The following is a 26,048-nucleotide window of genomic DNA, read 5'->3' on the forward strand; positions in this document are numbered from 1 at the left end:
TTAAAGCTGAGACAGGCTATCTTGTTCCCTGGGTCAGCAGCAAAATCAATTCTGATCATTGTAGCAGCAGTGTGGGATCTGCAGGACTAGTCAGCTGCTCATGGTTCACAAGCCATGGGTTTCTCCAAACTCTGCGTAATGTATGTGTTTGGTTTTCTGTCTATGATGCAGCCAAAGGCTTATGAAAGCACTGCCCAAGACAGCAAAGCCAGTAAGGGATCCCAGCAGAATGGGTACCAGCATTGGAGAATCAGGTCCTGGAAATAAAGAAAGAAGTAATCAAGCAGTGAACAGTGTTAAGAGAGGGAGGAAGAAGAAAGAGAAGGTGCAACTCTGATTCATCCTTCTAGCATGCCAAGCAGGTATGGCTAAGTTCCTTTCCACAAAGTAGTCTGGATGGGTAGTGCCTTTTCATTCTACCTTCTTTGCCATAAGATCCCAGCAGTAAATATTCTTTGCATAAACAAGTAAAACCACAGTAAGTTAGGTGGCTCTCGGGGATGGTGCCAGTGGATTTAAGAAGTCTCTCAAGCTGATGATGTACCAGGTTCAGCATCACTACTTTCTAATAGCTGGACAACATCTAATTAACATTAACCAGCTGCTATATTTCATCTATGAACAGAAAGGAAAAGGAAAGCGGTCCTGGTTCATGGCCCACCTCATTCTATGCCTCATGATTGTAAGTCAGAGTTTTGTCCAGATACCTGTGGATGTTTTTTTCTTGCTCTAAATATGGGGACTCCTCCCTGAGCTCAGTACAGAAAACGACTGCGTTGCTCTTCCATTTTAAAAGCCACAAAACTTACAGAAAAAATGTTTAAAAGGAGGTCTCTGTACCTTGACTCTTCCCATCTCACCTCACCTAAAACCCAGTCTCTTGATAGAAAAAGTTAGCATCTCTCTATTGTTTTAATGACATTCCTCATTCTCAGTCTACATGTCCCACCAAAGTACTATAACATGCAGGAAAATTCTTTTCAGCTAGAAGACATTCTGCCTTATTTTTCTTCTCTCTACTCCTTCTAAAGCTTCATTTCCTCCAGGGGATGCATTTAACTATGTCTCCTGCCTGAAAGTCTGTTGGATCTGATACTGATTAACCATCACGTTTGGGATTTAGGAAGGCCAAACAGAAGGTGACGAGATGTTGGGATGTAATCTAGTCATACGAGATGGCTGTCAGTAAAGTTGCTCAAAGTGTGCTGGTTTTCTTACAGTAGGAAAAGTCAAACAGAAACTTCTGCAGAAAGAGATGGACAGAGACAAGGAAAAATCAGGAGACCCACCTTCCACAGGTTTATATAGAAACCTGTCCTTCATTTGCAAAACTGGGCCCAATGAGATCAGGTTGTGCAGGTTTCCATAGCTGTTCCTGTCACTTGACTGGAGAAGTGGCTCCACACTTTCAAAGCAGTCCTGGGAAAGACATACAAACAACATCCCAAAGTGTACTTACTGCCAGTGCCTGAGCAGAGCCTGCGCACCAGAGACTGCACACTCCATAGCAACCCCAGTGCTGACAGGAGCAGGCCTCCTCAGGCTGTCTTTGCCCAGCTTTGCTATCATTCCAAAAAGTGAGCTGCTTAATGCTTGGACCAGCCCGTATGTAAACGTCTATTCACCTTCCATATCCCAAACACAGGACAATTGAGCCCTTTCGTGTAATTCTACAACTCAAAATCACATAGATCTGCTGAGCCTTTTCCTTGTGAGTCTCCTATAAGGTTGCTAGTTGCTTATTTGTTTATATGCTTCTTATGCTGGTTATGTGTAAACCAAAAATAAGCCACTGTGAGCTCAGTCAGCTTAACTGAGAGTAGAAATTCAGCTGGGGCTTTAGGAGACAGGGAGTATGCAGGAGATGACTGAGAAAGAACTGTATGAAGTGGAAGAAGGTGGAGCTCTATAAACTACCATCAAGATTCTTTACTGAATGGACTGTACCTCTGGAAGCACCGAATCTTTCCAAAAGTTCTTTAGCCCCATGAGAACGGGCCTGTCCTACGTACCTGTTCACATCCTGTGCCATGCAGGCACACATTAAGCTCACAGTGCAAATAGGCCACTGAGTGATTCAGCATCTGGAACAGCTGGATCGTGAAGCTAGCAGCTCTGGATTTACTGCTGTGTAGCAACTGGATGTGTCTGCATTCAAATGGCAACCTGGCAAGGACAAATGGCAAACAGTTGCAAATTCAAGCTGTCCCCAGCTAAAAGGAGGGAAGCTGCCCCTGTCCCTGCTGTGGAGGCCATAGTCCTAGAGCAGCAGAATTGTTTCTTGGAGGCTGACATTGCTGCAGTCATTAAAATGGCTGCTGTAGAGTGGTAATCATTACCCAACCTAGACAAATTCAGAAGCATTGCAGAGGTGATTTCCTGCTATAGCCAATATGGGCAAATCAGAAAGCTCTTTTTCTGATGACAATAATGCATAGCATTTCTAATGCACATTTCATGCCCCAGTGGCTTTACGAATATTGACTAATGAATCCTCTGATCTCCCTTTGCTCAACCCAGACAACTTAGGCATGAATAGCTGTGAAATGCTGATGGAGAAATGGAGGCCTGTGGGGAACCCTGCCTCCTACCTTTGGGCTGTTCCGCTGTTCCCTAGCAGGAGGTGTAAGGAGGGTGCTGATATTTGTGACAGCATGGCATGGAGAAGGAGAACGGCTTATTTACATACATCAAAAAGTAATGATAGAACTTTTCCCTGAGGGTTCTTTGTCCTGTCAAGCCCTTGGTATTAATTACGAGACAGTTAAGGGAGCAGAGTAGTCTCAGATTCATTCTTACTGCATTCAGCTTACTCTGAACTCTAAGGAGATCAGACTGCAGCCATAGGATACATCAGAGAGTGTCCTTTAAGAATCAGCCCATCCCCAGCCCAGGCCCAAGGACAGGAGCAAATCTATGCCCAGCCCTGCAGCTCCATGTCTGACCTGTGGAACAAGCAGCACATAGCGCCCGGTCCCCTTGGGCTGGTGGAAGGTGTCACACAGCATGACCGGATCTGGAGCATGGGCTGGCTGCTGTTACTCTGCACAGTGATCAAAGCCAGGAAAGTCTCTTGGGAAGGCACCGATGCATCAACTTCAGGGCCTGCTTCTGCAACAGGGTGCAAGCTCATCTGCACGGTGTAGTTACCGGAGCCGCAGACATCATCACTCACAACTGCAAGGCTTTAGGGAAACAGGGAAAAAAAGCTGAGGCCCAGCTAGGCTCCACAGCCTGTTAGGAATAAACCAGCGTTAGGGTGAGTTTCCTCAGTGAAACCAAACAGTGAGTTGAAGCAAATGAGCCACATGTAGACCCTGGCATGACAGGCTCCCATGGTCAGAACCACCTCCTGCTTCTGCACAGCCAAATCATTTTAAATGAGGGGAACCTGGGATTTCACTGTGTGGGAATTTCTACCTTCTTTGCCAGTGCATTTGATCACTTGAGCAACGTCAAATGTTCCCACCTGCAAAACTGCATGTAGATTGTTTTGGGGAGGAAAGACAGAGAGTTGAAGGCTACTGCGAGAAAGAAAACTAGGTCTGAAGGACAGTATTAATATCCACAATGTGAAAAGACTTTTGTTGTTCTGATGCAGTCATTGCTGAACAAAGCGTTTCTAAAACCACAGTACAGAGTACCCCTGTTAATGAGCCCCTGGAGCAATTTGAGTACTCCCCCTCTCCTTGAATCACAGCATAAATACACAAGAACAACTCCACTAAGATAATTACCCGTTCAAAATGGTGGCATCTGGCTGCAGAACACTCCTCTGGTGTGATTCACTCAGCAGTGCACTGGGCTCTGGGTGCAGCAGTGTTAGAACAGTTACTAAGCCTTCAGCTGCTTCTTCTGTTACTTCATCTGTTCTGACCATCTCCTCTGCATCTGTGTTCAAGAATAACCTCTCAGATTGTTCAGTGTTTGCAACACCCAGCAAGGGATTCCCCTGTGGAGTAAGTGCTACCAAACTCTGCGAAGAATACAAGGGGCTCTCTGGGGTTGGAAGGAACTGAATTAGATCCCTGGCTAGAAGCATCTCAGCAGCATCATCAGTTACTTGACTGAAGACAGCTGACTGGTTAATAACCTTGTTTACAAGCTTACTAGCAGAGACAGAAAATACTTTTGTTGTAGATGGCCCAGGGCTGGAGTGACCAATCTCATGATCAATGTTATCTTCCAGTGATATCTTCTCCAAAGGGTGTTGTGGTGATGCCTGATGTGATGAGGACAGGGGTGCCTGAGTGGGCAGCTGGCTAGTGGTGGCTGCATGTCCTTTCACTGACATATCCTCACTCTTCCCCATTGATGTAGAGACCACAGCTGATTTGTTCACACTGGCAATTGCAGGCAGCACCATGATTGGATCAGATTGGATAGTTGATGTTGGCAGGTGAATCGCTGTTTTGTTCGCAAGTGAAGAGGTGCTATAATCACCCTTAGATACAGAGAGAGAAGTCATTGCTAATGGAGGCTGGGATGTGGTCTGTGTCTGTTCAAGCTGTCTTTTAAAAGCAGTAGTAGATCCTGCAGATACAGACGGTTGCACCGGAGTTAAAACTACCTTATTCCCAAGAACTGCTGTGGGGAGTTGCTGTGCCCTCGTATTAAACACGGCTGACAGAGACACACTTGTTCCCAAGAATTTACCAGTTCCTATTTTTCTTGCATGTGTGGTGATTTCTGTTGGCTTTGTATTTTCTCCTGTGTTGGCCAATTTAGTAGGGGCTTGATGGATCTGGTCAAGTTTCACGGCTGATAGCAGGGGAACATGTGCAGACACAGGTGAAGGGGGGCTTGCAGGAGTGTTGGCATACATCCTTGGATGGGTAATTGTAGCCAGAACTTTCCCGGAAAGTGTTGGTTTTGTTTGTAGCTTTGTTGAAAACGGAGTATGCTCTGGTGCCATTGGTGGCTTCTCTGTCATTAGAAAGGGCTTAGGTGCAATGGGAGTAAATTCCAAACGTTTAGTAAGGTCAGGTTTTACAGAAGTGGTGTGGGTTTGTGCTGCTTCAGTATGCACAGTGACTCCTGAAGTGCTCCCCACTGCTGAACCTCTGTGACCATTCCCAGCTGGAAGTGTTGAGAGAGCTGAGGATGTGCTGGGTGGAAACTGAGCTTGGGATGGAAGCCCTTGGAGTGACTCAGCACTTAGGAGGCTTTGCAACACGGACTGCAAAGGCATGATGATGCCTGTAGGCATCTTCAATGGGTGTTTTGTGGTTCGAGCTGAGGGCAAGGTCAAACACTCTAAGCACTGTGGATGGACAGAGGAAGGTGTGGTCACTAAGCCTTGGTGATGGCCAGCAGTTTGCAGCAGTAGTTTCTTACTGGGCTGAACCTGATCTACAGTCCCTGTAACAGTAAAGGGAGGTTGGGCAAGTATTTGAGAATCAGGGTGTCCCTTTGTTGACAGTAAAGCAACTGCAGAGGAAGAATGTGGCTTTTCAGCAGTGAAAAATACTTCAGGGGAAATATGGGGGCTATGCTGTGCAGACACAACTGCTGGTGGTGCAGTGGAGGTGAAAGGCTCTGCTAACTTACCCTTACGTAAAAGCAAATCAGTTCCCTTGGTCTCCTGGGCACTGGGAGCGGGTACCTGCACTTCTTCAGGGAACCGGTGCGGATGCGTGGCCTGCACTGTAGTGCTACTCCTCATCTGTGGGTCAAGCAGATGATTTGATGCTGAGGTAACAGCTTGAAACAAACTAGTGGTGGCTGTAGAATTAGGATAAGTTAGTGCTGGCTGAGAAGTTACTTTCGTTTTCTCTCTTTGTTGGCTAGATGGAGTGAAGAGATGAGTTTCAGGCCTCAAAAGCTTACTAGTGGGGTAAGAAGAACTAGTTTTAATTGAGATTTCATGGCTGCTGTCAGGGGTACCCAAATTCACATCGTGCTTGTTTGTGAACAAGAGGGCAGGTTTGTGGCCATCTTCACCCTCAGGAGAGGGCACCAGTTGAAAATCTGATCTGTCATCAGTGGGCAAAAGGATAAATACAGGCTTAACCAGAATTAAGCTAGAAGGACTCAGATATTGTAAGTTTGTAAGGTTCAGCACTGAAGAATTTGATGCTGCCAGGATTTGCTGAATGGAAAGCAGACCCCCAACACTAGTATTTGGGAGTTGTGTAGGTAGGAGGGAATCTTGCATGGGCTGAAGGCATATCATGCCATTGCTACTTTTAAGCACAAAAGACAAGTATGGGGATGATGGTAGCATTCTAAGTTGATCACCTCTAAAAGCACTGTGGTTTTTGGTAGCTGCGTCATGTGACATGCTGAGCCGCTGCACTGCTGCTGCTTGTGCCAGATATGCTGGGATCTCACCAGAAACACTCGGCACCACCGGTTCAGGATCTGCTGTTGTTGATTTGGACTGGCCTCCCTGAGCATAGAGCAAGGGCAGTTCTGAAGCTAAAGGTGCCACGCTGCCAGCTTGCTGGATCTGGGGAGCTGGAGGTGCAAAGCTGTGAAGAACAGCTTCCTGGTTCCTGTTGTCACGCGGTCCAGAGGGGCTGGGGACCGGGATGGCTTGTGTCCCTGGGGGAGAACCAGTTTTACCTAGCTGCAGTGAGAGACTTTTCTTTCTCTTGGAGTCTTCCACTGTGCTCATCTGCAGCATCACAGGGAAGGCTTCCTGAGACAGAGGATGGGCAGAAATGCCTTGAAGCTGAGGCCCAGAACCAGTAGACGGGGATGCAGTTGTTCTGTGGAGTTCTTTCTCAGCAGAGCCGGGCATGCCCATTAGCTGCAATCCAACATAAGTAGGAAAAGATGTACGAGGCGTCTGAAGCCCTGCATGAACAGCATTAGAAGCGCTTACAGGTTGAAGGGCTGCATTCGCAAAGGTAGGTGTACCTGAAAAGGGTGCAGGTGTTATTACTTTTGGCTCTTTAGTAGTTTGGGAAAGCTTTAATGTGGAAATCCATGACTGGCTTAATGAGAATGAATTCGCAGAAGCCTGTGGGCTCTCAGGGGATCTGGACTGTTCAGGTTTACTTGTCACTGCCTGATGATCAGTTTCTCTTTGCAAGACTGGAACTGCAATTTCTTGAGAGCTCCCGTTGGGTTTTGGGGAAATATGTTTAGTGCAGTTGAGTGTCCGGGACAAAGAGTGGGGCTGTTGTCTATCAGTTGTGCTAATGGGCCCTTGAAATGGAGATGGAAGTAAGTTGTCATGAGCTAGAGCTCCCAGGTGCATCAGTAATGAAGAAGAAGGTATGGTGCCTTGTGTCTGAAGAGCAGGCAACTGGGTTGGGTGTCCAGAAGCATTTATTACAGCCGTTGTTGAGTTTCTGGCTTTACTACCTGCTGTTTCTTGCTTCAGAGATAAAGCAGGGGGAAGCTGACTAGCACCTGTCTGTGTCATTCTGGAAGAGACAGCATCAAAGTCCCCTGAAGCTGGCTTTTGTGGGGATGCAGAAGTTGTAGCTTCAGCATTCATACTCTGAGTCTTCTTCAGGTACGCCGGTGTCACACCAGCTTTGCTGTCAGGTTGGACTTGTGGATTTGTGTCTCTTGGCCTTTTGCTAGTGGGAGGTGTTCCTGTTGGTAACCAATGCACCCTTGCACTTCCAAGAGCAATCTTAACTCCAGTGGGAAATGGGGATGTTGTCATTTCTTTTCCTGGAGGATAAAAATTTACTGTTGAAGTCAGAAGAGACGTTTTAGGACTTTGCACCTCCATCTGCTTCGTAACACGAATGGAAGAGGCAGCTGTAAACTTGGGAGAGTCTTGATGCATCTGCCCACTGAGAAAGGGCTGGGAGAGCCCAGTGCTAGAGCTGGTAGGATTGCAAGCAGCCTCAGTAGTATTTTCTGGTTTTCCTTGCAGTGACCTGTCTGGCTGTTCCAGATGTGGGGTAGCCTGTGGCCCTGATGTGGAGACAGGGATGCTTACGCTACTCAAGAGCTTGCCAGCAAATGCGTGTCCATCCTGGAGTTCTGAAGCTGCTGCTTCTGTGTGCAGCTGCTCAGGCTCCCCCAGGTTTCTAACCAGCTCCTTGGACAGCACCTCTGCTCTTTTTGCAGCTGGCTCTGCATGGACAGGAATGAAGTCCGCTGTCACTTCATTGGTGGGCTCAACTGCTGGGCTCTGAAAATTGAAGGTCACCTCATCTAAGTTATCTTCTGTAGTGGGAAACACTCTGCTGGGTATTGGGATGCTCTCAGCTCTTTTTTGGGCTTCTCCAGGAAAGCTCAGACCAAATACTTCACTGACATGATGCTCATTCCCAGAGGCACCTAGCAAACAGAAAATAAGCCTTTGTCCTATTCAGTTGTACATGAACTTTTAACAGCTTGTAGCAGCACTTTGCAGCAGGCTGAGCGGAAGGGAAGCAGAAAGTTAAGTGGCCACTGACTCTGTCCAGAGCCATACAGGGGGGAGGACAGGCAGCTCTGGTACTGCCATTCTTATAGCCAGCTGTTACAAGTCTGATCCTCTGCTGTTTATATTCAGTGTCATATGAAGGATGACATTTCATACTTCTGCCATCCTTATAAAGCATTAACCAGCCAGAGAAGAACCCTTTATCTTAATTGTACAAAGATATCAATGACAACTGAAAATGCAACAAGAATGAAACCCCTCAGGTTGCCTGAGGACAGGCAAAGCAAGATTAATATATACATGAATGAGCTTACTCATGTGGCTCTCCTTAAACACTCTTCCTCCCCCAGTATCCCAGTCCTGATGATGAGTTTCCTGATGCATACTGGGTGACCATAAGGAAAAAGCCTGTTTGTTTTGTGGAAGTGGCATAGAGCAGAGAGAACATAGCAACTTCTCTGCTTTTAACTTCTCAAATCAAAAGCAGAGACCTTGTAATTTAAAGAGGCAGACCTGTGGTTTAAAAGGGTATTGTTCTATCCATACGTATTACTTATTTTGCTCTCTTCACATTCAGGAAGTTGCCATTCCCAAGAATGTTTTCCAAACCAAAGACCAAAATGTGAATCTACTTTCCTCTCTAAAAAGATTAAGCATTTTCCTTTAGGCATCTGCCAGAAAATACATGTATCTAGAAGCTAAAAGGCGATTTCATGTTTAAGGTGTTCCCAAAGAAAAGGCAGAATGACATGTTACTGCATGGTGAAGAGCGGCACCCACACTTAATGGGATAAACAGCAGTGCCTGGTAAAGTATATTCTGAGCAAGGCTTCGGCAGCCACAAGTTTGATCTTACTCTATGAAAACTGACCTTCTTTTTCCTTTGCTTTCCCCCACCTGAAAGAGACAATATATACGCTGGGGAATGGACTGTAACTCAGCTCAGCTAAATAGCACAGCTCTGTCCTGATCTGGGACTGCTAAAACCCCCACAGCACAAACCATTTAAAGTAAATCTTGAGCCTTTATAGCACAGCTGCACAGAGGGAAGCTGTTCCTTCATCTTGTAGTTGCTACACACCTGAGACTGATGGCACAATATTTACCATAGTTTTTCTACCCACTGATAACAGAGGAAAAAAAGGCAGAAAGAAAGCAACTGAGATTAGAACAAAACACATCACTCACCAGCTAAATCCAATAATCCAGCTGCAATCAGAATAAAAGTGTGGAATTTTTCCTGCATCTTGTGAGGCAGCTCTTGAGCCATCCCAATTACACTACGGTCAGATAGGAAGCAGCTTGCTAAGGAGCCACTGCTGCCTCTTAGCTGTGGGCATTTGCTGTGTTTGTTTTGGGAGGGCAGTGTTGGGTTACTTTATAAGAGCTTAGGGCAGGCAGCAACCAATAATCTGCTAAAAGAAAAAGAAAAAGAAGCCTGCACCAATTGGAGTCAATTTTTCACTAAACAAGACAGTGCATTCATCACGTGCATGGCAAAGATAGTAAACGTGATTGAAAATACGAGAGGTTGCCTATGTCAGCCAACTCTTTATCTCTGCAGAAAGGGTTAAATTGCTACTTTTGAATACTGTGTGCAGTTCTCCTAGGGACGATAGCAACTGGTATGTGAAAGGTTCCATTAAGCAAAACCCAGCTTGTCAGTCAAACCGAAGAATTACCTTTAGCTTTTAGGCTTTTAAGGATGATTTCAACTCTCCTGTGATTTTCCAGTGACACACTGCACCTGCTGCTCCCCTCTGACATCCCCCTCTGCAAATGCAAGATTCCGTAACTTTCTTTTCCTTAAGACAATGCCTATTTGGACTTGAATCCTACACACAGCAGTTGTTACCTATTTGCCTGGACAGGCTGTAACTTAACAGTAGAAGCTTGAAAAATGAAAGTGAGATTATCAATTGGGGAATAAAACCAGGTGCAAGAGAATTTCCTTCTCAAGTGGGAAGATGATTCAGCTGCTGTTTTGAAAAGGAGATGATATGGAACTTGTCAGACACTGTTCTGAAGGGCAAGTTTGTATACAGGGTAGACACCCACAGGAGTCAAGGAGGCAAACTGAAACCCCATTTTAAAGTCAGACATCACTGGCCTGTTCCCTGATATATAAAGGTAATCCATTCTTTGTTCCCTGTGTTCAAAACCAAGGCCAAAATCCCTGTCTAACCTAAGTTCTCCAAGATTTTAGTATAGCTTTGTGTCTATGTGCCTCTATTGATTTCTGAAGAGACTATTCATTGTATTTGACAGACTTCCTCCAGCAGTACTTTAGCTATAGAGGAGATCAGAGATGAACACAAGGAGCCATGAGAAAGTACTTAAGATCAGAAAACTCCACACAAAAGGACAGGACAAAGGGATACCATTAAATTAACAAAGATAGCAAGTGTAACACTACTAAACTAAACAGCCCATAATTCATACACAAACCTCATTGTCATAAGTTATCGCTAAGATTGAGCACTTAGCAAAATTAAGACCAACTTATTAAAGCAGTTAAATGTGAGGTTTAAGGTCTAAGCCAAGTGTGAGGTGATACTGCACATCTGATACTAAATCATAATCTAATCACCATAACAGCATATGGGGGAAAGAAAGGATTCTTCAAAGTCACAGCTCACAATTTATGTCTCTTTTCCTCTAATACACTGGGTACTGGACCAAAACAGTAAAGGGGATTAGACAAGGGCTTGGTCAGTGATTAACCAGCAAGGAACTCACCTGTAAGAACAGGCAACATTATTTAGTAAATCAAAGGTAAGCTTATTGCAAGCTGTTATTTTAGTTGCTGGCCTAGATAATAAAGTAACTTCTTTCTCCTGACACATTGATACTCTTTACTGGCTTCTGTGGAGGATCACTTTAAAAAGGGACTGAAAAGTTGATGCACTTTGAGTTAGCTTTATTAAAGAGAAAACTACAATACTCAACAGCAAGTGATATTAACAGCATATTTTGAAGCTCTCTTGAGAACTTCAGATGCTATGCACGTATTTCATAGAGGAGTTCAGGATGGCCAAACCATTGAGTTTCCGCAGCTGAAAAATATGCCTGAAAAGACAATAGAAAGGTTGCTGGGGTAATATAAGATGACCAACAATAAAAGTTTTCAGCTTCCAGTCCTCTGCTATATCACCCATGCCCAAATTGTCAAGGATGTTCAATGCTACCTTTGATAAATCACTCCTAAAGTAGCATTAGAAAGTTTCTAGATCACAGTTCCCTACAAAAAGGAAAATGAAAGTCCTAAATAATTCTTGACAATTGTGCAAATTTATGGCATTGCAAATACCAACACCCCCCCCCCCCCAACAACAACCTAAGAAAATAAGGTGTTCCCCTTTCATACCTCAGAGCAGATAATTTCTCTATTGCTCATTTGTGATTTCCAGCAGAAGCACGATTTGAAACTTTTGGAAACTAAGCATTACGCCTTGCTTTTTGCAGTGGTTCAGGATGCATATTAACATGCTGAGCTCAGTTCCTGGGTCTGGAATGAAGCTCAAGATCCAGCTGACAGTTTGCAGCTAGCTAGAGGTTGGCATACACTTGGCTGGCAGCAGCAGACATTCTTTGCTGACATTTACACTTCTGTTTTGCTCTTGTTATTGCTCTGACCTCTACAAAGGTACAACATTACTCCTCCTCTTTCCATTCTTCCAGCACAGGTAACACCAGAAAGCAATTCTCCTTGAAACGTGTTAAGGAGGAACAGGAACAGAACTGTGGGGATAGCCACAAGTGGCAACTCTAGAGTGTAGGATAATAGAATTCATGGAGTATTTATGTAAACTAATGATCTGTCCTGTACCTGCTTGCTCTACAAATGGAACGGACTTACACAGGTCAAGGATTATCATCTGCTAACAAACAGGTGGTACAGAAGAACAACAGTCTTTTTTACAGTACCTTGGTTCGGCAACACAAAGCTTCCCCAGAGCAATTGCTGCATTCTCCTGTACTGAAGTTCTTCTAGCATCGCCACCAGCATGTTTCAACAAGATCATCACAACACTGGAATTCAGTAAGGATGTCGCTGCTCCAGGAACTACAAGGCACTGGCCAAGGCAGAGTGCAGCATTGCCTACAATCATTTCATTCTCTGAGTCCAAGAGTTTCAGCAGCACACTGAACCCTGGGAGAAAGAGAGATTAATTGCACAGAATGCATACAGATTTGTTTGAGTACCACTGATACTTTCTCCTGTCTTTATCTAAACTCCCAGGGAGCGAGCACTGTTCTGTGTTGGGTGTTTTTCTGGAAAGCCTGGAGGAGCAAGGACTTTCATAAGCAGCTCAGCTTATCTACATCTGCAACCAACATAGAGCAGCAGAACAGTTTGTCTATACTGGCACAGAATTCCATAGCTCTTGCTGGCATCTGTAAGCAGCAGCAACATCTCAGGCCACAGAACACAGCAACGTTTAGGTAGACTACTTTCTAAGTAAATTACAGCCATGGCTTTCACATGCATGAAGTCTCCTTGGGAGTTACATAAGTTTGCTTTGGTTTTCTTTCATGGTCCCATCTGTTCTTACAGATCACATCCCACCCTTTTCTGCAACATCGTCTGCTGAAAAGGCACTGCTGCTGCAGACAGCAACAGTGGCTGGTGAATAAGCTGAACTAAGCGGCCCATCTGGAATGCAATCTTATGTCATGGGACTATAGCTCAATTCGATCAGGCTCCTAGCAACAGAGCAAAGTCTGGGTTGGGAAACAGAGATGAAAAAAAAGAAGAAATTGTGACTTCTCACAAGATTAATACCCAGAGTTTTGGCAGAAAGAATTAGAGTGAAATGTTACTGCTAATTTGTGGAAATGAAAGCTTCATTTACAGATGACAGTGAAACTAATATGGGGTGTACAATAGGAAGATGATGCTCTGAGAGGCTTTTAATGAGTGGAAATCCTTAGGGTTCAAGTTGAACTGTATGAGCTGACAGTTTCTTGACAGGTTCAACCATTTAGATAAAACTTAAGTATTCTCTGTTGTAGTCACATTAGCATTAATTGAACCTGCATTGTAAAGCAATCTAAGTAGTGTTATACTGCATGACTAGAGTGAATATACTCAAAAATACCCTAAGACACCTAGCCTGATATCATCACTCTGTCTCCATACCCATTTCCTTTTAATACCAGGTTAAATATCCACGTGTAAATTGAAGGAAACTATAAACAGCCTCAACCTCTGCAAATCAGATGTTTAAGTGAAGTTTTCTACTGTAGCCACTAGCTTTGGGAAATACAACCCAATTCAGTTACATTTTACAAGCACTTTCTTTCAAAATCTGTATACTTCTGGCCCTGACAAAGCATACCAAGCCATTTCACTCAAGTAAAGCACAGTTCCTCTAACTCGGGATCATTATCTGATGTGCCTATTTCCATCCACACACAGAGCTAAGGATCATTAAGCACTGTTTCAGGAGGTCAGATACCATGGCTAAAGTCTTGCCAGATTAAACACCAGTGCTCAGTTCCATTCCAGAAGAGAAGAAAGTAATTGGCCAATACTGAGATTACATCTCTGCATTCAGCTTCTGCTTAGTCACTTACCTTTATCTGACTTCACGAGATCTTCTTGAGCTTGCCTATTACTTCTGGTGCAGATGGAAAGGGTCTTTATACCATAATTGCAGGTAGTCTGTCCTCCAGCCTAGATTTGTTTAAATCATATGTTAACAAGCATACAGTTCATACCCCAGCTTGCTCAAGGTTACAGGATAGCTTAGGTACCATGAAGATAGGTGTTCCTTCTGCCTAAGCCCAAATACCAAATTAAGACCTTTGCAGAGTATGTATCTCAAGATGAACACAAGGTGAAAAGGACACAAGAACCATCTTTTTCCTGCTCCCAAGCTTGGTTCAGTGCTCACAGATAATCAGTGGAAAGGGCTCCACTGCTTTTCAGGGGTCCAAATCAGATCACACCAATTGTAAGCTTCAGTCATCCAGTTGGGCCCTGCAGTAATGGATTCCTGGATTTACAAGTGTCTAGAAGCAGAGCTGTGCACAGGTATCTCACTCATATGGAAACAACTGGAAAACCTGGCCTACAGACCAGACTACAGAAGGCAGTCTAGTCTCCAAAACTGACTACCTAGTTTAAAACTAAACTTGAGAGCACTGTTACAATGGACAACACAGATGCAGATAAATGAAGCCAGAGTGTCTGCACAGGTCTTTCTCATAGGGAAAACAAGCTAAACACAGGGGCAACTGTGCCTTTCTTAAGGGATAATACAAGCTGAAATAAAGTGCATTTTGTTAAATTCATTTACTTTCAAGAATTTGATCATTTTCTTCACCACCCCTCCTTTCACTACTTCTTCTACTGCTGAGGAGGATGCTGGCAGGATGCGACTTAGCACTCCAATGGCTCTCTTAATTAGAAAACAATGTGAGAGAAGTTAAAAAACCACAAAGTTTATTTGTCCAGACAACTTGCAGCAGTTTTCAAATCATCTTGGTTTTGCAGAATAAACCCAAAGTAATTAAAGTCATAAAAGAGAAACTTACAGCAGTATAACAAAGAACATCTTCAGAACATGACTTTTTTATTGTTACTGGAAACTGCACTCAGCACAGTGTAGAGAGAGATGAGACCAAACTGACATCAGGGCAACTCCCTGTTAAGTTTCATAACTTAAAAAAAATCCTAGTAGAAACCAGCCCAGCACTGCTGGTACTGAGTCAAGTAAAGCAGATCAGAACAATTCATGTGAATTCAGAGAGGTGAACGGCCTCTGAGTTCCCATCTGCTCCTACCTATTTGCCTTGAATAACTGCTGTCTGTGGGAGTGACACACCACTAACAGGAGTACAATCTCCTAAGTATGATTCACATATAGGAACTGTGAAATTAAACAGCTGCTGAGCACACAAATTGTTCTTGCTCCTTTGTTTCTAGATTTATTGTTTTTTCTTAAGAGGTTTTATATTGACAACCATCCTAAGGATGAAATTCTTTGTAAGAGCTTCTATCATGTAGATTTGAAGAGAACAATGAGAACCTCTTACATCAAATCATATAAAAACCTGAAAAATATAAGCGATGTATTACTTCTTTACTACTAATAATTACTGGTTTAGGCTTAAAAGCAGGGCAGGAGTTTGCACTGAAGTGTTCAGGTTAGGTTGGCTAATACAGTCTTTTGTTAGTCCATAGATATTCCACTTACTGTGACAATCCTTCCATCCTTATCCCTGAGGAGAGACATGCACCTGCCACTTATGTCCACAGCAAAGTACTGAAACAACAACGTGAAAACATCAGCTCTAGCTGACTGCTGGGAAGTGATAGAGCAGAAATGGGTTAGTAGACAAAGTACTCTACAACAAAGAATCCAGTGGAGATCAGGCCACACACGTCAATAAGTTACTAAGACTTCAGCACCCACATGTACCAGAATGATTTCTTCCTTCTTGATGGAATCCTTAGTTTTAAATAATTTTGGAATGTGCCAAGCATTTACATATATTATATAATTGGAGACTGACGCAGAACAAAACATTTACACTCCTATGGAAAGGTATGCGCTTGACACTGTATTTTTCTCATAACTGGGAGGGGGAAAGGGAAGCAATTTTGTACATCTTTTCACTTATTAGTTTACTTGTCCGCTACCCTTAATGATAACCTTAAACACCAATAAAAATGAAGAATTAACTGAACACCAGCAAAATCCAAGGTAGGCAGCCTAAAGAATATTCATAGATCTTGTATACCTGGATAATCACATTTGATTCAAGCAGTAAGTTCATCATGAGGCCCAGAACTGCAAACAAACACTCCTGGTAATTGGATGTGCTGACATCAAAGTATTCATCCTGTGTACAAAGGAGAGAAGAGCATAATCAATTCAGAGGATCAAAATATGCACTTCCTCAGTCTTCTGTGTGCTTACTTACATGGTGCATCAGGGATGGAATGAGGGAGCACTTACAAAGAAGTTCCGTGAGCACCAGAGCTAATAACAGCTTTCTGATACAGATTCATTCTTGTGTTTGTTTTACTTTGGTATATACAACTGCATACTCCAAACTTGTGATGTTTAAGCAGGTAACAAGGTCCTTTCCCACCTTCTGAATTCTTCAGTTTCAGAGGACTGAGTTCATACTACATCCTTACCCTGAAAGGGGCCACTCACAATAAGGGATCACTCACTCTCTCTCCCCCTCCACCGGTGCCATCTACTGACACAGCTTCTGAGACCTTAATCCAACTACTAGATTTGAAAGATCTCAGTCAAGGGTTCAGAGCTATTAAGGGAGGAAAACAAACATGATCACAGAAGTGCCATTTCCACAAGAGATAGGGCTGATAACACTGTTACAGAAAGCCATCAAGTTTCTTTACCACAAGCTTTAAGCACCCTTGCCAGCACTCTTTGCACTCGGCCATTTGCATTCGAATTACTCCATCTGCACACAGATTCCCCATGATGCCAATGCAACGGGCAAGGGCTGCCTGGTTCACCAGCTTGGCAGAGGTCTGAAAAGAGAAGAGTGGAATACCAAGTTAAGAACAAATGACAAGGAAACAACAAGTACATGCTCCTATCACTCTGACAATGGAAAACGGGATTCCAGAATCTCTCTTACCTATGTTAAGTCCCAACAGTCCAAAGTTTGGAAATCACTCTAATTTCCCAGTTAATCTCCTGATGTAGTTTTTAGAGTCTTGGGGAAAAGTGCCTGGATTCCCTGGTCCCTAACCTCAGGCTGTGAATATTGCCTTCTACCACTTAGCTCACAGAACAGCCTCTGCTGCAGCTGTCATTCCAGTAAGGTGCTTTCAAAAGGCAAGAGCAATAAGCAATGTAAAAATGCTATAATTATTGCATTGTATCGGTGCACATCTGGAGAAGTGGAAGTGTTTTACTTTTCAGCTCTATTTGCTGTTCTGCAACAGAACAAATCTTCCCTATTACCTTTCTGGAGGACAGGTTTCTGTACCAGCAATATTATAAGTTTGCAGTTCAAATAAACAACCAGGAAAGGATCTGAACCACTAAATATCTCTATTGTTGTCTCTTCACCCTGATCTTTCAGATTAGAAACAGAAAAAGTCACTATCCAATATACAACCAGTTGGTGGCAGTGGATTGAAGTCACATTAAGAGCCTAACACAAAGCCTGACAGATGACTGCTGGGAATCTGCAATCGAGTCTAGAGTTTTTACTGAATATAAAACTGGTAACACCTGGAACCCAAGCACCAAGTACTGGAGATTGAGAACATTTTCCCAAGGAAAGCATATGACAAAACTGAATTTGTTATGCCTACAGAACTAGAGGCACAGTAACTATCGTAGTTCTGCCACTGAGGGGTTCTGTCTAGGAGCAACTGGCTATAAAACTGCAAGAGTGGTTGTAAGCCATATTACACCAAAGTAAACCAGAAATATGGACACTGAGATCTTTCATACCAGCAACTGGGTGAATAAAGGTAAAACGTCTGTGGAAAGCATGACACGACACTGGGTTTTGAACCTGTTTGGAGATAAAGAAAGCTGTATTTGGACACTTAAAGCTTTAGGCAAAAATCACAGAAGAAGGCAACACAACAACAACATGAAACCAAGGTAAACATCAGCCAGCAATGTACCCTCACAGCAAAGGCAGCCAACAGCCTCTATCACTAGCTCACTTAGTACATTTTGAAGTACAACGTTTTACAAATTAATGAAGAAATATATGTTACCTTTCCTCTTGAGTTAAATCAGCTAATATGTTCATGGCACTGCTGGCCCTGGCATCAGTGCTGCTGACAAACATCATCAAAACCTGCAGCCATCTGTAAGTCAAAAGGCCAAAAAAATCATGTCAGCTTCAGGTTAGTCACTAAAGACCCAAATTACAGTTTAAGTGCACCAACACGATTAATGATTTATGACCAATCTAGATACACTGTGCTCTCTAAACACACTCAGTTATCTAACAGCCATTAGAACAGTATTTCAGCACTAGATTATCTCACAGTATTGCCACATGCTCCTTTACTGAGCTGAAATTCCCTGCCACTCTTCTCTAACTTCATAAGCACAGTAAGAGAACCTACAGTGTCTCCTCTTTTTGTTGACAAGCTCAACTGCCAAGCAGCTCAGTATCTGCAATTTTGCATTCTGAGCACCCTAAATCTTTTAAAGCAATCAGACCCAGGATCTCTTTCAGAAGGCCACAGGAGATGTATCTGGCTCCTGATATTTCAAGCCACAGCAATATTATCTGCCTGTTATTAAGCATCCTCCCAGATACGGCTATTTCTTGAACTTCTCCTCCCAAGGAAAAATGTCTCTGGATTAATCTTGTATTAATATAATGAAGTGTGTGTAACTGTTGGATAATCTTTTCTGCTCATCCATTACTTCGAACTGTGTAGTCCCAGCCAATAAATTAAGATTTCACCTCTGCTTAACTACCATGATAGTTAGATAAAGGCAACAGACTGTTCTTTCTTTCTTCACTCTGAGTCATGGCAACACTAAACAGTCATACCAAGTGAGGATACTCACAGCTTGAAACCATGAACTATTAAGAGACAACAGGGTAAGCTTCTGACTGCAGGTTAGACAAACACAGTGGTTTAAAAAGCTATGCTTCAGAACTGTATGAACATCCTCTAGAATAAGCCCTTCCTACCTAGTTTTGCAGACACCTTCAGATACAAAGTTTGCTAAAGTTTTCCCCACACCCTTAACTTTTACTTTTGCTTAGCTAGGCCTATCCCTCAAGGATAATTGAGAAATCTCAATGTCATTATGTTCATTCAGATGAACATAATGTCCCATATTGCTAGGGGCATGATTTCCCAACATCTGTGAACCCAGGCATTACGGAGATTTGTCTAAGGTATAGCAGTGTTTATTACTTGGTTAGATCCAGGTGCCTGACCAGCAGTCTTCTCCCATTCTCATTCTCTGAGTAAAGATAAATTAGTGCCAATGTCTCCTTTTGGATCTCCGATACCCCTGAGGAAAGCAGTTTTGGCAGCTGTGCGCTCACATCAGGGTGAGTCAATAGAAGACGCTGATTTTCTTCTGAATAAAACCAACAACAACAAAAAAAAAGAAGATCCAAGAGCAATGTCATACACAATGGCATCGCCATTACTCTTATTTTTTTTCCTAGATGCTGATTTAAGAGGTTTAATGTCTTTTTTATTTCATCCACTAATGTGGGGTTTCCCCTTACCTTGCAGCATTAATACTCACTTGAGAATCAGCTGGATGCCATGATTTACAAGTCAATACAGGCATTGGCATTAAGCATTCTGTGTTTTCCTTGTGTGGCAGTTTGCACCACTTTACTACCCACCACCACCCCAGCCCATTTCTTATCTATGTATATACTCCGTAGAAACAAGGGCTGCCTCCCCAGTGACTCCTGACTGTGAATGCCAAAGGAATTTGCCCTCTCTAAAGGCACTTCTATAAAACCCTGCTTTTTTGCTGGTGTAACTGTTTAAAAACAAAATTATACAAGTAATATTATCTTAAAAGCAGTAATAATCACAGGGAATTTATTTTCCACCCCTTCAGTAGTTTCAATATGCTCATAGAAATAGACTGAAAATTTCATCTCATAATGAACACATCTGCCAAAATTGTGGTTGCTGCTAGCAGTGCATGCCAGCACGTGCTATGGACCTGTAAAAACTTAGTTTACAATAAGGTCTAGACCCAAGCACTTTGGGAAAGCGATGCTCATGCCAAACATCAATTTTAGACACAGTAAGTGCCATACTAACAGTACATTAGCAATGATTAATGTTGATTTCATATTTTTACCGTTCCCAGCGCAGACAGCTTGCCAAAGGAGCAGAAGAGAAACAGACAAATCCACTTCAGCAGCGTTTTTGCTCTCTGCACAGAAGCCCCTAAATTAGAAATGGTGGGAAAAAAAAAAAAAAAAGAGCAAAGGACAGATCAAACAATTAGGTCTTCAGCAACGCCTCAGAGATGAGGATCTGACACACAAACACTTAAGCTCATAAGCTCTAAACCCAGCTCCTTGGTTAACTGTTTCTAGGAGTATGTCTTTCCAGAGGACTTCCCCTGAGAGCAGATTTATTATCTACTAGGTCTACTCTACCCTCAACACACAGAGGCCTTATATGAGCATTACACAGCATCATAAAGGTGAGAAATTCAGTTCTGCACCCAAAATATTGATGAACCCTCAAGAAGTCTCTGTGCTGCAGTCCCACTGAAAACCTTAAAGAATAGCCCTCCTGCCCTGTTCAAATAATTGTGCTGTTCTGAACCTTAGTTCATCTTCTTGTTGCCATTGTCTACCTGAACCTGACTCAAATATACATTCAGCAACTTTAGCAACTAAGTGCTTTCAGATTTCTTCTCTTTTAAGCTGTGTTTTTTTAGATCAGACCTGTTCTTACTGTGAGATAGGACAACTGTACAGAAATAGGAGACAGAAGCACAAACTCAATTCTGTTCACTGCATCTAAGAAAGCACTGTTTGTATTAAAAGTCAGATATGAGACAGTCTATTCAGACATTAAAATCTGCTATTACATTATCTTCTGGTCATTTCATCTGCATCTCAAGAGATGATTGTGTTTCTTGAAAACAGTATTTTCATTTCCTCAGGCTCTAACACCCTACTGTTTTCCCCTGGAGAGCTCTTACCCTCTTACAATCTCGTTGTCTCCGAGGATACTGAATCCATTGTTTGTTCTAAATAAAGTTTGCTCAGTACCTGAAAAAGAGATAAACAAGTCAGCTCTGTGATCCATCTGGCTGATAGATCATTGTGAAGGCAGACTCCTGCTCTTCTCTAACACAGTGTTAAAAGAAAAGGTCACTGGATCAAGAGCTCTGGGGAAAGAATGCCATCAAAAGAGGAGAACAACTCCAAGAATGCTACTTGAAGTAGAAGCAGCTTTGAAGCTGAAGAGCAGTCTAATTCATGCCTGGTGCTGTAAAGGACAGTTGACTTCAAGTTAAAGGCTTTTTAGGAAGACTGAAATAGGAGCTGGCTTTGCAAATCAATATGCTTTAGCAGAGAATTACAAATATTTCTAAACAAATGAAACAGCTCTTGAGACACCCAAATCCATGGAATTCTTGACAGCTCAGCTACAACATTGGTCTACTTCTGTAAAATAGACATAAATACCTACTACCCATAAATTTTGAAATATCAAACACTGCTGATTTTATGTCTTCAATATAGGAATATTTTTTCCTGTTCCTTAAAAAACTAATCCACTTGTATTCATCTGCTTGGATCAGAGCTCCCATCATCAACAACCTTTACATCAAATACTTACAATCTTTCACAGTTCCGGCTAAAAGTCTGATCCCTCCTGCATAGTAGAGGACATTCTGGTCAGGTTTATGCAGTTTCTGCAGCAGTTCTTTTATGGACAGAGCAGCAAGCTTTCCAGACTGAACTTCCTTCATTGCTCTCTCTTCATCTCTCATTCTTTTTTCCTCCAAGTTTACCTCATTCATACAATCTTGGAAATCAAAAGACAACAAAGCATGGCAGTTAAGTGTTTTCATATGGTCAGCTTTCAAAGAGAGGATGAAGCTGATCCCTTGATGGAGAGAGAGCTACCTTCTCCGTACACATGTACAGAATGACCCACTGCTCTGATCAGTGAAACAGAGCTTAAAGAAGAAACAATCAGAAACAAAAGCTGAGTGAAGAGACTCCATCAAAAGTTCTGAAAAGCAGAACATTGGTTTTGATTAGGCTCCATCTTGAGCAGAAAACAAGGGATGACAGGGTAACCATTTCTGTTACTTACCTTTAAACAGGCTTTCCTTTTGGGGATCGATTTGTAAGATCTTCTCATAACACTGCCTGGCCTTAACAGAGAAAAGAAATGGGCCACCGTGCTTCAGTGTGGAAAAGAAATCTTATGGAGACACACAAGTAAAAACTTTCATAATTACAAGTGTAAGTGACTATTATTAGAATTATTAGTCTTTGCAAAGCACAGAAAGTTTCTCTCAAGCCTGAAGGCTCAATGTACTTTCATTTGATCAGTTCTTAAGATCACAAATTTCTCTCTCCCTTACCCACATCACTACATCAAAAACAGAACAAAAAATGGTCCAAGGGCCATAAGATTTAGTCAGCTTACCTCACTGTAGTGTTTAAGTGACAGATGAGCCTTCCCCATTAGAAAATAGGCTTTAATACATTTTTCATTGCACTGTGTTAAAAAAGGAATTATTAATTACATGCTTAAAAATTTTAACCTTTTTAATATTTTCACAGCCTTCTGGTTAACAGGTATAGCTGCCCAAAATAACTGTAAGCACAGAACAGGGTATTAACCTACTGGAGGCGTCTGAAGATTATATGCTATAATATTACCTCCAGGTATCAACTTTCCTTCTCAATGCAAGGAACAATGGCTTTGCTTTGGTTAAAGGGGGAAAGTTGCTGATACTAGTACCCTTCCCAGAAACCTGCCCTTCAGGCAATACAAGCAGACCCCCATGCAGTTAGGGAATGCTAAGGCCTATAATTCTATAAATCTATAATTTGATTACTTTTGCCATGAATTAAAAGTTAGGTCATCTTTTCCAGTTCAAATCCCTCTGAAAAATACCAATTTCTTGAAACGATGCTGCCAATATTGTTAATAATCTGTTAACTGTGTTGTAGTCGTAAGCATCGCTCATGAAACACAACTGAATTCACATTCAGCTCTTTGGCATTTTATAGGATAGCTTCACTTTTCCCAGCAGATCTGATCTTTGTGAGCTTTGAGTCCCTTTCCCTATTTAGAAGGGTGCCGATGAGTGTAGTTAATAGCTTATTATTACTTATTAAATGCTCTTAAGAGCTAGAAAAGCTTCTGCATACAGGCAGCACTGAGATATTAACTGCTTTATGCTGCTCAAGTTAGTTTTGGATGCAGGAATTTGTGCAACACTACCACATCCTTTCACTTCTACTAGCAAGTTGACTTCTGTTGTATCATCAGTTACACACAAGCCCACGTTCCAGGAGCATCTGACATAATCATAAAAGGCAGAATCCTGAAGTTACCTTTAATGCCCATTCACAGTCACCAATGGCTTTTTCATACTCATGCACCTTCAGGTAGGCCTGAAATAAAACCAAGGGAGTCCAGGTAGAATAATGAGAGTATTTCAACCAACTTCCACTAACTATTGTACAAACCCACCTAATTTAGACTGCTGGTTTGTCTGGCCACTGACTTAGCAGGAAAAAAACCCTGCTGTTCCTTCACTTATCCTCGGTCTACTTGGAGTTTGTAGTTTAGAATATATTTAATAAACCAAAATACAAAAGCAGTACAGTGGTAGCCCATTCCCACGTGCTGACCTGTGCTCTGTTTGTGTAAAGCTCCTGCTTATTTCTCAGTTTTTCCAGACCTTCAGTGTACCTCTGAATGGCTCTGACATAGTCTCCTTTCCTGAAGGCATCGTTTCCTTTCTCTTTCAGAGCTGCAAACCAACAGACATGCATTCAAAATACCATTTGGGTAATCAGTTCTGTGGAGAAGGTTGGTCTCAGATAACCAAAGCACTATCTCAGCCTGCATGAGAATGACAGTAACAGAGTACTTGGACAGCCTCTTAAACCAGCCCAGGTCTTGCTAAGCAGTCTCTGGCGGCATTACCTAGAAAAACCGTTCGCAATTACCATTTGCTAAGTGTTCATTTCTCTTCCTTTGTTTAGCACGTTCTTTTGCATCCTTTTCCAACATTGCCAGAAAGCCATCTTTGAGCCGGGAGTGTTGGTGGTGTTTCAGTTACCGTTGTTGTCAGGTAGGTTGTTTGGGTTTAATTAAAAAAAGGAAAAAAAGCATCATTAAAATCAATCTGCAGATAAGGGAAATAGGTCATTTCTAAGGTATTTCCAAGTTATTTTCCTACAAAGAAAATACTAAGGGGACATTTCAACAATTGAAGTGGAACACAAATGACAAATATGTAAAGACCATGCTGCTACTGAGGATTTGCATACTTGCCATGAAGTATCTAACCTCTGGAGACAGACTTGTTTCCTTTTAAATTCAGAATACTAACCTTTTAGATGAGACACCAGAATACAATAATGACACTAACAAGCCTTCTACCTATGAACAAGTACAGCCATATTTATAAGATCCTTGAATGTGTTCCCAAATCTGCCTGAATGTTGATTAAAGTCACTGGAAAAATTAGCTTTGACTTTGGCAGGAGTGGAATTCAGTCTTGCATGAAGTAACAGCAATCCTAGCTCCACCTCTGCTAAAACAGACCAAAGAGATGCTAAGTACCAGAGGGAGCACCGTCCTACCTGCATTCACTGCCTCTGCATTTGCCACATCCTAAAAAGAGAGAAACACAGCACATGCATGTACACAGACATTTTAGTACAGCCCACAGCAGCAAAGGAACTTTTGTTCCTTTGTTAAGTTGTTCAAAGCTACAGGATGTCTGAAATATCCAGGGTGATGTATACAGGGAATATGAAAATGACATTTGAATAAAAGACAAGGATTTAATAGTTTTTTATATTACTGGAAAGCTTCCTGTACCTTTCACGAGGCAAATCACTGAAAGCCAAACCCTACTGCAGGAATCAAAGCCTAGTGAAATTAATGAAGGGACTCCTGTGTCTTCAACTGGGTTTGCTCAAGTTCCCGAAGCACAGGTAAAGCTACAAGTTACTGCACCTCCGTGCTTGCATTCAACTCGGATAAATCCCACAGAAGTCTTTGGTGTTGTTAGTGGGCTTAAAACAAAGACAATACAACATCAAGGACCTCCCAAGAACATAACTAGTGAAAAACAAAGTCACCTTCAGAACATGCTTGTAAATACTGTTCGGATTTTTTTCTCCTGGGCAAGGAATATGGATTAGTTATTTTAGAGCCCTAAGCGGCACACAGCTTTGACTTCAAAGGGAATAAAGTCCTTACAGAAGCTCGGGTGTTGATGACTGTTCTGTTGACTGTAGTTTTGCTTTCTTCCTCCTTGTTAGTTTCTTGATCATGGAGCCTTTTCTCTGCCTCAGCAATGGCTTTTGCATTGACAGCCGAGTCTGGGGAGCTCAAGCCTTGCACTAAATTGGCTAAAAAGGGAATTAAAAAAGGAAGAGAGAGATACACACTACTCTAAGTGATCCTGGAGGTACCAGGAGCTCAGTTGTGCATATGATGACATGCGTTTGAGGGCACTGGTGATCAGGATAACCTTTATAGATGGAAACACAACTTCATCTCGCTTCCAAGGGCTACCTACAGCTTCTACACGGCAAAAATTCCCAGGGTTAAGAAGCAGCTCCTGGAATCCACAGACCCTGACACCAGAGCTCCTAAGGACGCTGGGCATAAAACGAACTCGGAACGAGGGGTGGGAATCTGACTCTTTTCCGTCCCTTTTCCACTGTCTTTCCACCCTCTTTTTCTTTCAGCCCTTGGTAACGTACCTGCAGAACACGGCGATGTCCCTCTGCCTCCAGCCCTGCCACCGGCACCGGCCTCATCCCGCCCCGGCCCCGCTTACCGATATCGTCCACACGGCGGAGGAACCGCTGGAAATCCCGCTCCTGCTCCTCGTCGCCCAGCATGGCCGAGCTTTGGGAACCGGGCTTTGGGAACCGGCGCGACCGAGTCCCAAGATGCGCAGCGCCGCGGCCGTTACCGTGGAGACTACGCCCTTGACGTAGCGTCAGCGGTTAGGGCGTG

The 26,048-nt window shown here is 42.8% G+C and overlaps 2 protein-coding genes and 1 long non-coding RNA gene across 10 annotated transcripts; 1 reads left to right on the top strand and 2 right to left on the bottom strand.

The window, feature by feature from the left end:
* Nucleotides 1-9,136, bottom strand: LOC133220346 (mucin-4-like). Its single transcript, XM_061368340.1, has 5 exons — nt 3,738-9,136; nt 2,946-3,185; nt 2,013-2,166; nt 1,290-1,419; nt 1-257 (listed from the first exon to the last, which is right to left on the bottom strand). The coding sequence occupies exons 1-5, from the start codon at nt 7,748-7,750 to the stop codon at nt 106-108; spliced, it is 4,689 nt and encodes a 1,562-aa protein (XP_061224324.1). The 5' UTR covers nt 7,751-9,136; the 3' UTR covers nt 1-105.
* Nucleotides 232-12,850, top strand: LOC133220348 (uncharacterized). 3 transcript variants are annotated; one of them, XR_009727693.1, is made up of 4 exons: nt 255-362; nt 1,032-1,139; nt 1,221-1,298; nt 12,582-12,850. It is a non-coding gene; the product is annotated as an uncharacterized LOC133220348 (long non-coding RNA). The 3 variants fall into 3 exon arrangements; XR_009727695.1 differs by lacking the exon at nt 12,582-12,850 and adding an exon at nt 12,020-12,259; XR_009727694.1 differs by lacking the exon at nt 1,032-1,139 and having other exon boundaries at nt 232-362.
* On the bottom strand, nt 11,238-25,966 carry TTC12 (tetratricopeptide repeat domain 12). Of its 6 annotated transcripts, XM_061368342.1 has the most exons (21): nt 25,867-25,966; nt 25,281-25,432; nt 24,656-24,686; nt 24,017-24,094; nt 23,696-23,817; nt 23,396-23,455; nt 22,479-22,550; nt 22,140-22,200; nt 21,657-21,845; nt 21,013-21,082; nt 20,155-20,243; nt 19,236-19,404; nt 18,069-18,161; nt 17,794-17,857; nt 16,722-16,856; nt 16,091-16,192; nt 15,544-15,612; nt 14,644-14,745; nt 13,919-14,018; nt 12,266-12,491; nt 11,238-11,407 (listed from the first exon to the last, which is right to left on the bottom strand). In XM_061368342.1, the coding sequence occupies exons 1-21, from the start codon at nt 25,928-25,930 to the stop codon at nt 11,332-11,334; spliced, it is 2,124 nt and encodes a 707-aa protein (XP_061224326.1). In that variant the 5' UTR covers nt 25,931-25,966; the 3' UTR covers nt 11,238-11,331. The 6 variants fall into 6 exon arrangements, with proteins under 6 accessions (XP_061224326.1, XP_061224328.1, XP_061224327.1 ...); XM_061368344.1 differs by lacking the exon at nt 22,479-22,550; XM_061368343.1 differs by lacking the exon at nt 15,544-15,612.
* Between the last annotated feature and the right edge of the window lie 82 nt (nt 25,967-26,048).

The sequence above is a fragment of the Neopsephotus bourkii genome, unplaced genomic scaffold (genome assembly GCF_033783945.1).
Source record: "Neopsephotus bourkii isolate Nb327-2 ecotype Australia unplaced genomic scaffold, CSIRO-AGI_Nbou_v1 NB_1433, whole genome shotgun sequence".
In the NCBI taxonomy this organism is placed as follows: Eukaryota; Metazoa; Chordata; class Aves; order Psittaciformes; family Psittacidae; genus Neopsephotus; species Neopsephotus bourkii.